Genomic DNA, 15000 nt, shown 5'->3' with positions numbered 1-15000 from the left:
GTAGTAGTAGTAGCAAAAGGACATGTTACAGTATAAATTAGAATTAAGCCTTACTTCCACTTCCTAATCTAATAAAGATTCATGGAAAGGGAGACAGAGAACGGAAGGGAAGGGAAGGGAAGATGAGGTAAGGGATGGGATGGGAAGGGAAGGGAAGATGAACTAAGGGATGGGATGGGAAGGGAAGGGAAGAGGAGGTAAGGGATGGGAAAGGAAGGGAAGGGAAGGGAAGGAAAGGGAAGATGAGGTAAGGGATGGGATGGGAAGGTAAGTGTAGGGAAAGTTTGGGAAGGGAAGGGAAGGGAAGGGAAAGGAAAGGAAAGGAAAGGAAGGGGAGGTAAGGGATGGGAAGGGAAAGGAAAGGAAGGGAAAGGAAGGGAAAGGAAAGGAAAGGAAAGGAAAGGAAAGGAAAGGAAAGGAAAGGAAAGGAAAGGAAAGGAAAGGAAAGGAAGGAAAGGAAGGGAAGGGAAGGGAAGGGAAGGGAAGGGTAGGGAAGGGAAGAGGAGGTATGGGATGGGGTGGGAAGGGAAGGGAAGGGAAGGGAAGGGAAGGGAAGGGAAGGGAAGGGAAGGGAAGAGAAGAGAAGAGGGGTGAAGAGAAGAGAAGATAAAAGAAGAAAAGAGAGAAGAGAAGAGAAAAGAAGAAAAGAGAGGAGAAGAGAAGTGAGAAGAGAGGAGAAAAGAAGAGAAGAGAACAGACGAGACAAGAGAAGAGAAGAAAAGTGAAGAAAAAGAGAAGAGAAGAGAAGAGAAGAGAGGAGAGGAGAGGACAGAAGAGAATTGAAGGGGAGTGAAGGGATGGGAAGAGAAGAAAAGAGAAGAGTAGAGAGGAGAGGAAAGTTGGGAAGGCAATGGAAAGGAAACAAAGAGAAGAGAAGAGAAGAAAAGACATGGGAAGGGAAGGGAAATGAAGAGAAGTTGTATATGCATATATGTATATCTGAATTTATATCTATATTTATATTTATATGTATACATATAAGTAAGAGAGTAATTGAGTGAGTGAGTGAGTGAGTGAGTGAGTGAGTGAGTGAGTGAGTGAGTGAGTGAGTGAGTGAGTGAGTGAGTGAGTGAGTGAGTGAGTGAGTGAGTGAGTGAGTGAGTGAGTGAGTGAGTGAGTGAGTGAGTGAGTGAGTGAGTGAGTAAGTGAGTGTGTGTGTGAGTGTGTGTGCGAGTTTGAGTGTGTGCATGTGTTTGTGTGTGTGTGTGTGTGTGTGTGTTGTGTGTGTGTGTGTGTGTGTGTGAGTGTGTGTGTGTGTGTTGTGTATGTGTGTGTGTGTGTTGTGTGTGTGTGTGTGTTGTGTGTGTGTGTGTTGTGTGTGTGTGTGTAGTGTGTGTGTGTGTGAGTGTGTGTGTGAGTGTGTGTGTGAGTGTGTGTGTGAGTGTGTGTGTGAGTGTGTGTGTGTGTGTAGTGTGTGTGTGTGTGAGTGTGTGTGTGAGTGTGTGTGTGAGTGTGTGTGTGTGTGTAGTGTGTGTGTGTGTGTGTAGTGTGTGTGTGTGTGTAGTGTGTGTGTGTGTGTTGTGTGTGTGTGTGTAGTGTGTGTGTGTGTGTAGTGTGTGTGTGTGTGAGTGTGTGTGTGAGTGTGTGTGTGAGTGTGTGTGTGAGTGTGTGTGTGAGTGTGTGTGTGAGTGTGTGTGTGAGTGTGTGTGCGAGTTTGAGTGTGTGCATGTGTTTGTGTGTGTGTGTGTGAGTGTGTGTGTGAGTGTGTGTGTGAGTGTGTGTGTGTGTGTAGTGTGTGTGTGTGTGTTGTGTGTGTGTGTGTAGTGTGTGTGTGTGTGAGTGTGTGTGTGTGTGTTGTGTGTGTGTGTGTGAGTGTGTGTGTGAGTGTGTGTGTGAGTGTGTGTGTGAGTGTGTGTGTGAGTGTGTGTGTGTGTGTAGTGTGTGTGTGTGTGAGTGTGTGTGTGAGTGTGTGTGTGAGTGTGTGTGTGAGTGTGTGTGTGAGTGTGTGTGTGTGTGTGAGTGTGTGTGTGAGTGTGTGTGTGAGTGTGTGTGCGAGTTTGAGTGTGTGCATGTGTTTGTGTGTGTGTGTGTGTGTGAGTGTGTGTGTGAGTGTGTGTGTGAGTGTGTGTGTGAGTGTGTGTGTGAGTGTGTGTGTGAGTGTGTGTGTGAGTGTGTGTGTGTGTGTGTGTGGTTGTGTGTGTGTGTGTGAGTGTGTGTGTGAGTGTGTGTGTGAGTGTGTGTGTGAGTGTGTGTGTGTGTGTAGTGTGTGTGTGTGTGAGTGTGTGTGTGAGTGTGTGTGTGTGTGTTGTGTGTGTGTGTGTGTGAGTGTGTGTGTGAGTGTGTGTGTGAGTGTGTGTGTGAGTGTGTGTGTGTGTGTGAGTGTGTGTGTGTGTGAGTGTGTGTGTGAGTGTGTGTGTGAGTGTGTGTGTGAGTGTGTGTGCGAGTTTGAGTGTGTGCATGTGTTTGTGTGTGTGTGTGTGTGAGTGTGTGTGTGAGTGTGTGTGTGTGTGTGTAGTGTGTGTGTGTGTGAGTGTGTGTGTGTGTGGTGTGTGTGTGTGTGTTGTGTGTGTGTGTGTGTGAGTGTGTGTGTGAGTGTGTGTGCGAGTTTTAGACAAACATTAACAACCCTTCTGACTGATATTGTTTATATAGCTTACGTGGAGAATCTAATTAATAAAAAATAAAAAATAAATCATTATACTAGACAAAGTGTTTCGGTATCTTCAAATTCAGTTTTTACTCAGCCTTCCAATATCAGTTTACCCAATTGTGAAAAATCATTTGAGATGCAGGATTGCAAATCATTTCTTTGGTGATCTCTTAGAATCATGTTTATGAAAAGAATGGTACAGTAATTCATGATTATCATAATAATACAAACTACTGACTTGTTAATAATATACTTATTATCATTTCATCAGTCTTATGAATAAAAAGACATGTGAAACACAAAACAATTAGTTGAAGGATATGTTTAATAAGACATGTTTGTTTTCCTTTTATTGTGAAAAATAAGCATATTCAAATGTTATATTCAAATCACTTTACAAATATGTATTATATTTACAATATATACACTGAAGTTCGAGGGAAAAAAGCATGAAACCACAAACAAATGCAAAATAAAACTCCTGTAAATGTTAGGAAAGAACATTTACGTTGTCCAACATAGGAATACATATCCACTCATGGAATTGTTACATTGTCCAACATAGGAATACATTTCCACTCATGGAATTGTTATCAGAAATTTCAAAACCAAACCAAATTAACCTATTAAAATTTTGCAGAAGTCCTGTACAAGAAGAATGGATGTTGCATGTTACCAACGACAAGCCAGACAATAAATATTTCATAAAGACGAAAGAAAGAAAAAAAGAAGCAACACCCTCTGTCTGGCAATACAACCATTTAATTAGCAAATACATTGTATTTGAATTATTAAACTTTCTAATTACATATTTACACATACTATTCACAGAACAGCATGCCTTGGGTCATCAGCCTATTCCGTAGGATTGACAGTATAAACATCAAATGTCTCTCCATCCATCTGTACTTGGAACTTCCCTCCTTCGAGGGTGGCTACAGACAGCTGCTGGAGCTGTGCTGCTGTCATCTGGTCATTCAATTGAATGTGTTCCTGCAGGCTGGCTAGCTGTGCTTCATCAAAGTCATGAACTTCAGAATCTTCCTCCTCCTCTTCGTCGTCCTCCTCCTCCTGTGAAATCAATTGTGGCTTGATGTCCTCAGGCAACCTCCACTTGCTGTAGGAAGGCCTGGCTGTTTGCATCATCATCATTTGCTGTTTCTGAGAGGACAATGATGCACTGTCCTCCCTGAGTGCCTGTTCCTAGGCTCCCTTCATCCAGTCCCACCATTTCAATACCCTCAACTCCATCAATACCACCCTCAAGAACATAGCCAGTCCCAACTCTACCCTCACTCTCTGGCACTATGTATTCTCCTTTGATAACAATTTCTGGAGGGAGGAAAACATTTCCTTCAGTGATGAGGGTTTCATGGCCATGTTTAAACTTCCTGTGTCTGTCATAAGATATTTTGTGAAGGAAAACAGCATTGGGACATTCATGACACTTGAAGGGCCCATCCCGCATCTTGGGTTCATGCTGCTTGGCATGAGTCTTCAGGTGGTGAATCTTCCTAAACTTAACACCACAAATATTACATTCAAAGGGCTTTTCTCCAGTGTGGATTCTGATGTGCTCCTTGAATGCTGCACACCTTGTGAATGCCTTCCCACAGTGCTTACACTTCCATGACTTGGCCATGCGGTGTGATTGATTATCATGCATAAGCAGGGCAAAGTTTGTGTGAAAACCCTTCCCACATTTGTCACAGTAATAATTTTTTTTCTCATGCCTTAGTTTATGAGTCTTGAGATTGCTAGGATGGTTGAATAATTTGCCACATATGTCACAGGTGTAGGTCTTACCATCATGGAGCTTTGAATGATAGGCCAATGCAGTCTTGGAGGAAAACTGTTTGCCACAGATTTGGCAGTCGACCTCCTCTTTGGGACGGTTGAGTGCCTCTTCACTGCCTGGCACCTGGATCTCCACATTGTGGAAAGTCTTGAGGTGGTTTTCCCAGGCCCCAATGCGTGCCATTACCTTGCCACAGAACTGGCACTCAATGGAGTCATGTGTTCTCTGGTGCTCCTTCAGCTTCTCTCCTGTTGGGCACACCTTCATGCAGAACTTGCACAGGTGAATGATGTGCGGCCGCTTGCGGTACTGGCGCTTGGCCCTCAGCTCCTGGCCATCCTCAGGGCCTTTTGGCTCCCTTTTAGCCTCCCTCTGGATCTCAGACTGTGGCAAGGACTTGGATTTGCGCGACAGCTCGGCCATGCTGAGGCGCATCTTCCAAGAGAGCACGGGGACTCGCTTGCCAGGCTCCCGGGGGCGAGTCACCTGTAATGCCTGCAACACAATACAACACTTTCAGTCCAATGTATTCATGCCAATTGGCAGAACTGCTTTGCTGCAGGATCAATGAAACGCAACTCACTAAAGCTTTTATTGCTGATCTTGATCTATTCTTTTACTTACAAAATGAGTCCTACTCCTGTCACATCTCCAGATGTTTATAAGTTGAATATTAAGTAGATATTATGCCAAACTTCTGATTCAGATATCACTTCAGCAATGAAGAGGAGGAAAAGAGAAAAAAAAAAAAAACTTACATTTACTAGAATAATTTAATCATCTACCATTCTACAAATGCACACACCCACACCCACATATATATATATATATATGCATATGTGTATGGATATATACATGTGTGTGTGTGTGTGTGTGTGTGTGTGTGTGTGTGTGTGTGTGGGTGTGTGGGTGGGTGGGTGGGTGGGTGGGTGGGTGTGGGTGTGGGTGTGGGTGTGGGTGTGGGTGTGGGTGGGTGGGTGGGTGGGTGGGTGGGTGTGGGTGTGGGTGTGGGTGTGGGTGTGGGTGTGGGTGTGGGTGTGGTGTGTGTGTGTGTGTGTGTGTGTGTGTGTGTGTGTGTGTGTGTGTGTGTGTCTGTGTGTGTTTTCTTAACATTCATAACACTTCATCCTTGACTGCCAAATGCCACTTTACAGCCACGCTGTTTCGCTTCCAGGTACCAATAAAATGGCTTTCATATAAATTTTCATAAGATTTAAGATTTTTTCATGATGATACATGTTCATTATAAATTATTATATCAGATTATAAGAAAAAAAGGATATAAATAACATTTCCTGATAACCATATTTATTTTTGTTCAATTTTGTGGGATTCGGGGGCCATCAGGTCTTACCAAACTAAAAACAATGCTGAACAACTAAATCTATGCATAACTATTGTCTAAACATAATTGTACTGTGATTATTATATATTAATACAACCCCCCCCCCCCACACACATACATATGATGAAGTATTGTGGCAGATGGCAGGGGATGACGTAAAGATAAAAAAGGAAAGGGGGGGGGGGAGAAAAAAAAACATACAAAATTAGTTGAAACGAGGGCTGAGGTCTACATTTGGCCTCATCCTCTGTCTCTTACTTTTAAGCCCCCCCACCCCCCTCCCCTACAACAACGAACAAGCGACTCCCCCCCCTTCTCTCTCTCTCTCTCTCCTTCTCTCCTTCTCTCTCTCTCTCTCTCTCTCTCTCTCTCTCTCTCTCTCTCTCTCTCTCTCTCTCTCTCTCTCTCTCTCTCTCTCTCTCTCTCTCTCTCTCTATTAAGCTAATGACTTTTGTAATAAATGTGCTTGACATCAAAGGTTATATAGCTTTATAATAAAGTATTGCGGTGAAGAAGGAAAATATGAGTTAACGATTAGGATAAGTGGATAGAAGAAAGAGGTAAAGGAGAGAAGGAAAATGGAAGGGGAAAATAACAGACCATGCAAAACTAGTTGAGGCGAGGGCTGAGGTCCAGATCCCCTTCATTGGGCCTCGGTCCCACTCCCAGTCTCCTAAGTTCCCCACAACAACAACGAGCAAGGGATGGGGGGAGGGTATGACTCTTGTATGATCAAGTAAATTATTTAGAATTTTGGTGATTTTCAAAATGTACAATGTAAATTTAAATAGAATATAATGCATCTGATTAACTGTTTCCAACCAAATACGTAATTCAACAGTTTTCCTAATTTGTGTGTAAGAAAACTATGGTTTTGCCATGTATTTATTTTTCACATTTTCCAAGGTTACATAATCAGTCACATTTTAACTTTTATTGGAAAAAAATCTTAAAATAACAAAGAAAAAATATACACTACAATTCTGTGTTGCTACAGCTCTTATTGCCTTTACTTTTCGACCTTAATTTGGCATTGGTAAGCATGTTTGTTCTGACGAATCCAATCAACAAGTTCAAAAAATTATTTACGTTTCGAAGATGCCGAAAATATTTGTTACTTTAAAGCGGACCTTCCTATAAGTATTTCTGCATTTTCACCATTAATAATGTTTATTCTATTCTACGAGCATAAGTTCATACGTGCATAAGTCTGCCTCAGCCAGTAGGCGGTGTATTGGAAAGAACCCCAAAAATACGTCACGGCGGATGTTAATGGGCAGCTAATGGCAGTTAACGGGTTGTCGGGCAGCCAAAGGGTTAGAGGGGCTGCTCATGACAGAGGGGGAAGTGTTTTGGAGTTGGTTAACTTATGGAATTTGTAAATGAATGAAGAAATTACCAAATGGCTGTTAGAGCCCAACTCAGGTTATTTCTTGGGGACAGCAAGGCCATAAGTGCCAACAGGTAATTAGCACCTGTATGGAATTTTACTTGTTCCAATTTTGCCTACGGCATTTATGACACTGCTCATATATATATATATATATATATATATATATATATATATATATATATATATATACACATACATATATACATATGCGCTCGTAAATGTCCAAAGAAAGCTTTTATACCATAAAAAAATAAAATCAAGACTTATGATAAAAACACTTGAGATATTTCTTTAATTTCGGAAACACGAGCGAAATATTGATTATCTTATGCTGAAGATAGTACATAATGGTTCCGGCTCTAAAATAAAACAAAAACTATGGAATTTAGAAACTTGGTCTTATGCATTTGCTTCATAAAGAGTTCAAACAGCTATTGTACTTTTTCTGTGTTTCCGGTAAAAAAAAATACCTGTGAACGTTACCTCTGTTATTCTCCCCTTCCATTTTCCTTCTCAGCTGCCGATGATTTTTGTTCACTTATTTCCATTTAATGCGCTCAAATGAGTGGACACCATTATTCTCATTTACTATGTCCACTGGATATAAATATGTTTAAATGAAGAAAACTAGTTTGTCTGGTTTAACCAATAATTTTTCCTATACATGAAAATGCGTTTAGTTTAATTAAATGAGGATGATTAAATTGGTTAACCTTATGTGAGTGTTTACATACACAAACTTCAAAAATAATAGCCAACCTGTGACCCCCCCCCCCCCTGGTGTTTGGAGCATGGGAAAATTAAACAGTCGGTAATTTGCGCCGTAATTTATTTTACACGTGTGCTTCTATACTTCTCAAAACTGAACCAACATGTTGTATCTATGCTAGGATTATATGACTATACCAATTTTGTACTGTATTGCCATCCATTTCTTCACAATTGGATTAAACAAGGAAAGAAAAAAAGATGAGGAGGAGGGACTTAGATTAGATTTCTTAATGGTTTAATAAACGTTTCAGACATGAATATCTACTTTCTTGTTCAAAATTCTAATGGAGTGTCTTCAGTTCTGTTTACATACAGAGACCGTCCCGGCCAAGCTAAACTACGCAAACTTCAAATGAACGAATGAACAAACACTTTCTGGCCAGGTCATATATATGGAAGGCCCGGCCAAACTTACTCGCTCACTCCCCGAGTTTTACCTTGGTCCAGTCTATGATCATAAAAATAAGGGTTTTACGGTCAGCGCTGCCGATCATGGGTCGAATTTTATCCTTGAACTACTTAACAAATATTCATCAGTTAAATCCACTCAGTGAAAGCCAGCCCGAGGCCCGATTTGGGATTTCAATATTCTATTATTATTATTAGGTGGCTATTAGTGCAAACTATATTGGTGCCATTTTTCAGTTTTACGTAATCCATATTTTATTTTTTAATTTTTTTTTCGAAATTCAAAAACCGGTCCCAAACTTTACTGCGCATTCCGAATCGCTTGCGAAAGCAACCATATGTTTTCAAAGCGAAGGTAAATTGCTGCAACTGAACTATAATTTCATATTTAAAATGTTTTACATATAATATCATTGATGCAACTACTGACCCATTTGCCAATATGATAATTGATGAAGGCTGAATAACAGAAACATATAAAAATAATTAGTTTATTATTACTATCACTTTGTACCAATTTTAAGAATGTCAAATGTCTCTATTTTTTTAGTTCCAATGAACAATATAGGTCACTGCAAACTATTTACTATTCCCTTACATGGAAACACTTTTAACAAATATGGCAATGTATTATATAAAATCATAGATATAAAAATAAAACACATTTCTAGGCAAGCCAACTACAAAACAAGCTCAGTTGTCTCAGTCGCACCATTTTCTGAGAGGACAACAAAGCATGTTTCCCATTCATCTGTGTTGATGCCTATTGAACCTGGCTCGAGGTTCCCAGCTTCTGCATAAATCTGGACATCCTCAGCTATGTTTTCTGGCTGGACTAGAATATGCGAGGAGTTTTGGCTACATGTGTGTGCCTCCAGGTCTTCTTTGCACTGGAAGGAAAAGTTGCATCGGTCACACATGTACCGCTTTATTACTCTGACACGATCTCCACAGAGGTGATCCCTCTTTATCTCCTCACTCTCAAACAAAGCACTGCACTCATTGCAACGAAAGTACTTCTTGATCTTAGTCTTTCCTGCCAGGCCTGGCTCAGGATCTGTTGGGTTGGCATGCTGCTTCATGTGTGCTTCAATGTGTGCTTTGCGGTGGAACATCTTGAAACATACAGTGCACTCAAACCTCTTTGACTTGTGCTTCTCCATATGGTTGATGTATATACTAGATCTGTTGAACTCGGTGCCACATATCTCACACTTCCAGCACCTGGCATTCTGGTGGACAGCATTGTAATGATACCCAAGCTCAGAGGTTGTATAGAACCTTGCAGGACACTTGTCACATGCCACATTCTTGTCCCCATGTCTCTTCATGTGTGCTTTCAGATTCTTGACATGGCCAAAGGTTTTATCACACTTATTGCACTTCAACTTCTCATTACTATGAGCAGTTGTAATGTGGTATGCAACTGCTGGCTTTGACTTGTATTTTTTTCCACATATCCAACAGAAGTGCTGAGAATCAGGTCTCAATTTCAGTCCATGAAATTTTGCATAATGCTGAGTTAGCATCCCTCTCTTGGCAATCACTTTCCCACACATGACGCACTCGTAACTTCCATGTGTTTTTGTGTGATCACGATACTCTTGTGCATATTCAAACTCCAACCCACACAGGTCACAGACATGGGTTTTGTTTTTGTATGTCATCTTTGTAGTTTTAACTAACAATTTCTCAATCCTTGTTGATTTCCTTCGTGTTCTGACTTTTCCTCCCTCTCTCTCCATGGCGCTCAGGGACACTCCCTCATCCACTGTTATCTGCAAAGCATGAGAGCCTTATCAGAGAGAGAGAGGAAAAACAAAACAAACATCTTCAGAGAATGAAAACAGAACATCATGAATAACTTAATTAATCTCTAGCTGTTGGTGTCTCAAGATAAACAATACTATATCTTCTTCAGAAGTATCAAAATGAATTACCAATTTCTGCCAAAATTGTGAACAGACATAAGGGCTGTAGCAAAAGATCTTCAACCAAATTTTAAGACACGAATATCAAATATATCACTAAAACAAGTTCAGAATCTTCATCCAAAAAATCAAACAGCATGATACGTTATATTATTGGGAAAGAAAAAAAGAAAGAATTAAAAAAAATTCTTAAAAAGAAGAGAGTAAGAAACTTCATTTACATAAGTATGGAAAATCATTGACTACTTGGCACCAAATCCATGAGAGGTGGAAAAGGGTATTCCCCCAGACAGGGAAGCATGTGCTATCATTCTTGGATAAGAGCTAAAATGTATATGTTAAGGAAAATGCATAATCAAAGTTTACTAATTAATGGGGCAAAACTGTGCGTTGAAAAATATAAGGAACAACTCCGAGGACTACGAAGTTATCTAAAAAAAAATTAGATGACTAGTTTAATTTGACATCAGACAAACCACCCAAAAGTGGTAGTGAAGGAAGGAAGGATGAATCAAATTCTGTCCATCATCAAATTCAATTCCTAGCAACTAAAAAAAAGATAGGTAGTCCTCAAGGATGTGAATATGCCTTCTGCATGTGCCACTAGTGGGGTTCTTGCTAGAACTTCCATCAAGTAACCAAATAACAAAATTATCAAAAGAAAGTTCATGCAATTCACAGATAATGAAAAGATTTCTTGTTTCCTAGTATATATGTGTGTGTGTATGTGTGTGTGTGTGTGTGTGTGTGTGTGTGTGTGTGTGTGTGTGTGTGTGTGTGTGTGTGTGTGTGTGTGTGTGTGTGTGTGTGTGTGTGTGTGTGTGTGTGTGTGTGTGTGTATGTGTATGTGTATGTGTATGTGTATGTGTATGTGTATGTGTATGTGTATGTGTATGTGTATGTGTATGTGTATGTGTATGTATCTATATATATATATATATATATAAAAGATGAACAAAACTGCAGCACTGAAATACTGCATGAGCCTGACCAGAACTTTTGATATTCCTGTCCCTCTGAAACATCTGTAACAAGGTTTCAATAAAAACAAAAATATTCCAACCAAACAGGAAATGACCATGCATAACAATGCTTTAAACTGCATTCTTACTCCCGGTGTGCAAAATGGAATTCCAAACTATTTTTTAAATTATGAGGCAAAATAGATATGTGAGAAAAAATTAAAATAATGCTAAAAAACTACTGTGAACTTTTTTGTAACATTTGAAATGTAAAAAAATCCCTATATAAAGATGAAAATACACAAACTTCTAGAGCACTGATATTGCCTTTATTTCTCCCCAGTACTTTGTAATCATTATTTCAAGTATTTCTCTATGCTACTGAGGTAAATTCCTAGATCTAGAATTTTTTGATGGACTATTTGCAGTCGGTTGATTCCCATGGATACATAGCTTTATAGTTCTATTATGTACACAAATACATATGGAAACACTTATGTGGCACGTAATGGTGCCATGTAATTTTCCTGCCCTCTGTCACTTTCTTTAATGAATTTATTTTGCACATAGATGGCTCCACATGTGCTCAGCCATGAAGGAGCCAATAAGTAAGCTTACATTTCCTCCCCTGACTTCCCCTTTCCTAGAGTTTTTAGTGTTTTTTCTTTTCTAATATTATTGATATCAATATTGTTGACTTTATGATTATTATGTTAGTAACACTACTACTGTGGAGCCTTCGATGCCTAAAGACAATCAATATAAGAAAAGACCTAGTGGTCATGGCATATATTCTTGCCATCCCATCATCGAGTTACATATATCACACTTTCCATAATCTTATTAACCTTTAAACTTTCAGCATTTGAAGAACTATGACAAGGTCATGTTCATCTAAAAAACATCTTTTTCATCACACAAGCAAAATGAGAGTAACATAAAATCTGAAAATTTTATAGCAAAAGGGAAGACAAAGATTATCTATAATAATAGATAAATAACTTTCAAATAAAATATTATATTTTGCACCAAATAATAATGACCTGATGAATTTATAACTTCCTGAAAAAGTGCCCACTTGATCTAATTCTGTCATATAAACCAAAAACCAATATTTCAATATAAATATACATTATCAGTTCTCTCAGTTATCCCAATACCATTGGGAAAATGTGAGGTTTACTGAGTATTGCTTTGTGAAATGTGTCACACCAGTGGCTCTACACACGCTCAGCCACCAAGTCTATGTGCCTTCACCTGATTTCCCCCATCCCTGAGTTTTTGTGAAAAATTATATTTTTTCTAGTGTTATTATCACTATTACTGACACTATAATTATAACAGTATTGCTAATAATACTAATAGCAATATAAAATTAAATAAAATATTTCCTAAATCACAGAAAAAGGTAAACAGGTAAGGTAGGTTGGCCTAGTGACTGACTCACTGGTCACTAAGAACCTATGGAGCCATCTGTGTGTAAATACAATGAATAAACTAAATTCACATAGCATGTGTGTACATGCAATTCCCTGGCAGAATAATTTTATATGAACTTGCCATTAGAATGAGCTCTAGCTATTGAGTGTAGGTTCAAATGTCTAAGAATTTTATGACTATTATATAATTTACACTGGAAGAAACCAACTCTGGCATCATGTTGGTTGCTTGATCCTGTAGTGTATATATTATAGAACCTTTTTGCTGGTAAGCTGACCATGTATTACCTGTAATACAGAAGCTTTCTAACCATTATATGGTGCTGTGGCATACTTTGTGGTCTGAACAATGGTACATGGATATGGACAGTGTTAAGAATAATTCAGTGATATACATGTGTTGCCCCTTAGCTTCTTCATTTTTGAAATACTGAAGGATATGTTGTACAACTAATGCAGCATAGCATCAACACAAGGGCCCTGGATGTCAGCTCTGCTTTAGTACCAAAGCTGTCAATCAAAATGGTACTTTCTGATCCCATAGCCTATGATCTACCAACTAAGTGATCAATATTTTGCACATACTCACTCACTCACTCACTCTCTATTTTATAAAGGAGCTCATAACATAAGACTAACTAATCACCATATTTCTGTGCATTGTAGGGTGGAGGTAGCAAGACCACTCTGCAAGGTGAACTTTTGTGACCTGGATGAGAGAGAACTCTAAACAGGATGTATATCAACATGTGTTTGTATGTATATGCTTATATATCCGTGTGTCCATATTCATGAATAAAGGGGTGACTAAGTGAGTGCTTATGGATGTATGCGTGCACCTACATCTATTTTATTTCTGCATATCTATAAATGGTAATTGAAGTGATATTCATTACATTTTTGGATATGTAAATGAATGACAAAATTTTATATTATCATAATGAAATCTAAAATACTTGTATATATATATTACTGTAATCAATTTAGAAACATATAGTGCAATAAAAATACTAGAAATGGCCATGATAGCAATCTCTGGTCCAGGTCACTTGAACTGATTAGTGATGTGATGGATAGGTCAAGATAGATGGAAGGCTTGGGATTGACACCTTCTCATAATGGTCATAGCAGCAAAGATTTATGTTTCTTGCAAGAAAGCACACAAATAATTTCATTATTTATGTCATCCTTGTAAGGAAAATAGAGTATATTTTGAAAATATTTCTTATAGTGTTTTCTGGCAAGTGGCACCTCAAATCAGCCAGCATCCTTTGTTTATATTTTGAAATTCCAAGACAAAAAAAACAGCAGCTTCCTGAGGCTGGGCGGGGAAATTTTAAATGGTCTTCATATATAAATAAGTACAGTTCTCATTCTCTATATGTCTTTGAATTAATTATCATGAAAGAGTTGAAATAAACATTGCACTGTAGCTCAACTTTTTCCTGGGTGAATAATCACTCTATACCAAAATGTAGTGGGAGACGTAACAAATTTTTGGTCATTACTTACCCTTTATTCAAAGTAAGTTATCACAATGCATATCACAATCATAAGAAAAGTGTATTAAAAAAATACAAAAATATAAAAAAAAAAAATATATATATGGAGCTAAACCCATCATTAATCTAACTATGACTTGATGTCAATGGCACCTTACTCTGTTAAAACTTCAGCATTTGTGGCTTGGTATGCAGATATGAAATCCTCACTAAGAACACAGCAGTCCTCAATGCCCTCCTTAATATATTGGCTCACTGTAGGCTCTGGATCTAGCCTACTGGTACCTGCTCCCACATCTGTGGTACAGGTAATTTCTGTGTGACCAAGCTCCACATCTGGCAGAGTGCTTATACCTGACGTGGCATGGATTCCTGGCGAGCTATCAACTTGCTCTTTGAAGTTGCCTGGACTTATGTCAGTGGCTCCTTCTGCTCCCAAAACAAAGGAAGCAATGCTAGGATGGTCTTGGTTGATGTCTGTGACTAGCATTACACTTCTTTGACTCTGATTGTATGGGTCTATCGCAAAGGTTGCACTACTCCCAAACAGTTCTACGGCAGAGTAGTGACCTGTGTGGGTGTCTGATGCATCAGTACCACTGGCAAGCAGCGGCATGTGTACAGACTTTGTCTCTATGGAAGATGGGAATTTCCTGTCGGTTTTGGAGGTCAAAATAGTGAAATCTGAATTTTTTTCCATACTGTTTACTTTGCTCAAGTTTACAGTCTGCTCTTCAGTATGTACATCTTCTGAGGTTTGTGTGGAACTTGTTACAGTCATCAGTGAGGGTAAGGCAGTATTATTTCGACCACCTTCTTCCTGGCTATCAGCTGCCATTTTCCTTTCCTGTTCCAAGTGGT

The 15000-nt window shown here is 39.1% G+C and overlaps 1 protein-coding gene across 7 annotated transcripts in view; it reads right to left on the bottom strand.

Annotated features, from left to right (window-relative positions):
• The window catches only part of LOC125035048 (myoneurin-like), a 40986-nt gene that overhangs the window by 8453 nt on the left and 17533 nt on the right, over positions 1-15000 (bottom strand). For 2 of the 7 annotated variants that reach the window (XM_047627143.1, XM_047627139.1), the window contains exon 8: positions 11125-15000. This exon is cut by the window's right edge and continues 625 nt beyond it. The exons of 1 other annotated variant lie outside the window; for it this stretch is intronic. In XM_047627143.1, the coding sequence (XP_047483099.1) occupies positions 14294-15000 (707 nt within the window). In that variant the 3' untranslated portion in view covers positions 11125-14293. Of the gene's footprint in view, positions 1-2934; positions 4884-8782; positions 10084-11124 lie in introns of those variants that run through there. 4 more of the 7 variants (XM_047627145.1, XM_047627146.1, XM_047627141.1 and 1 more) reach the window with 4 other exon arrangements.

Source organism: Penaeus chinensis, chromosome 19, assembly GCF_019202785.1.
Source record: "Penaeus chinensis breed Huanghai No. 1 chromosome 19, ASM1920278v2, whole genome shotgun sequence".
Classification (NCBI taxonomy): Eukaryota; Metazoa; Arthropoda; class Malacostraca; order Decapoda; family Penaeidae; genus Penaeus; species Penaeus chinensis.
This window is presented reverse-complemented; position numbering and strand designations above follow the sequence as displayed.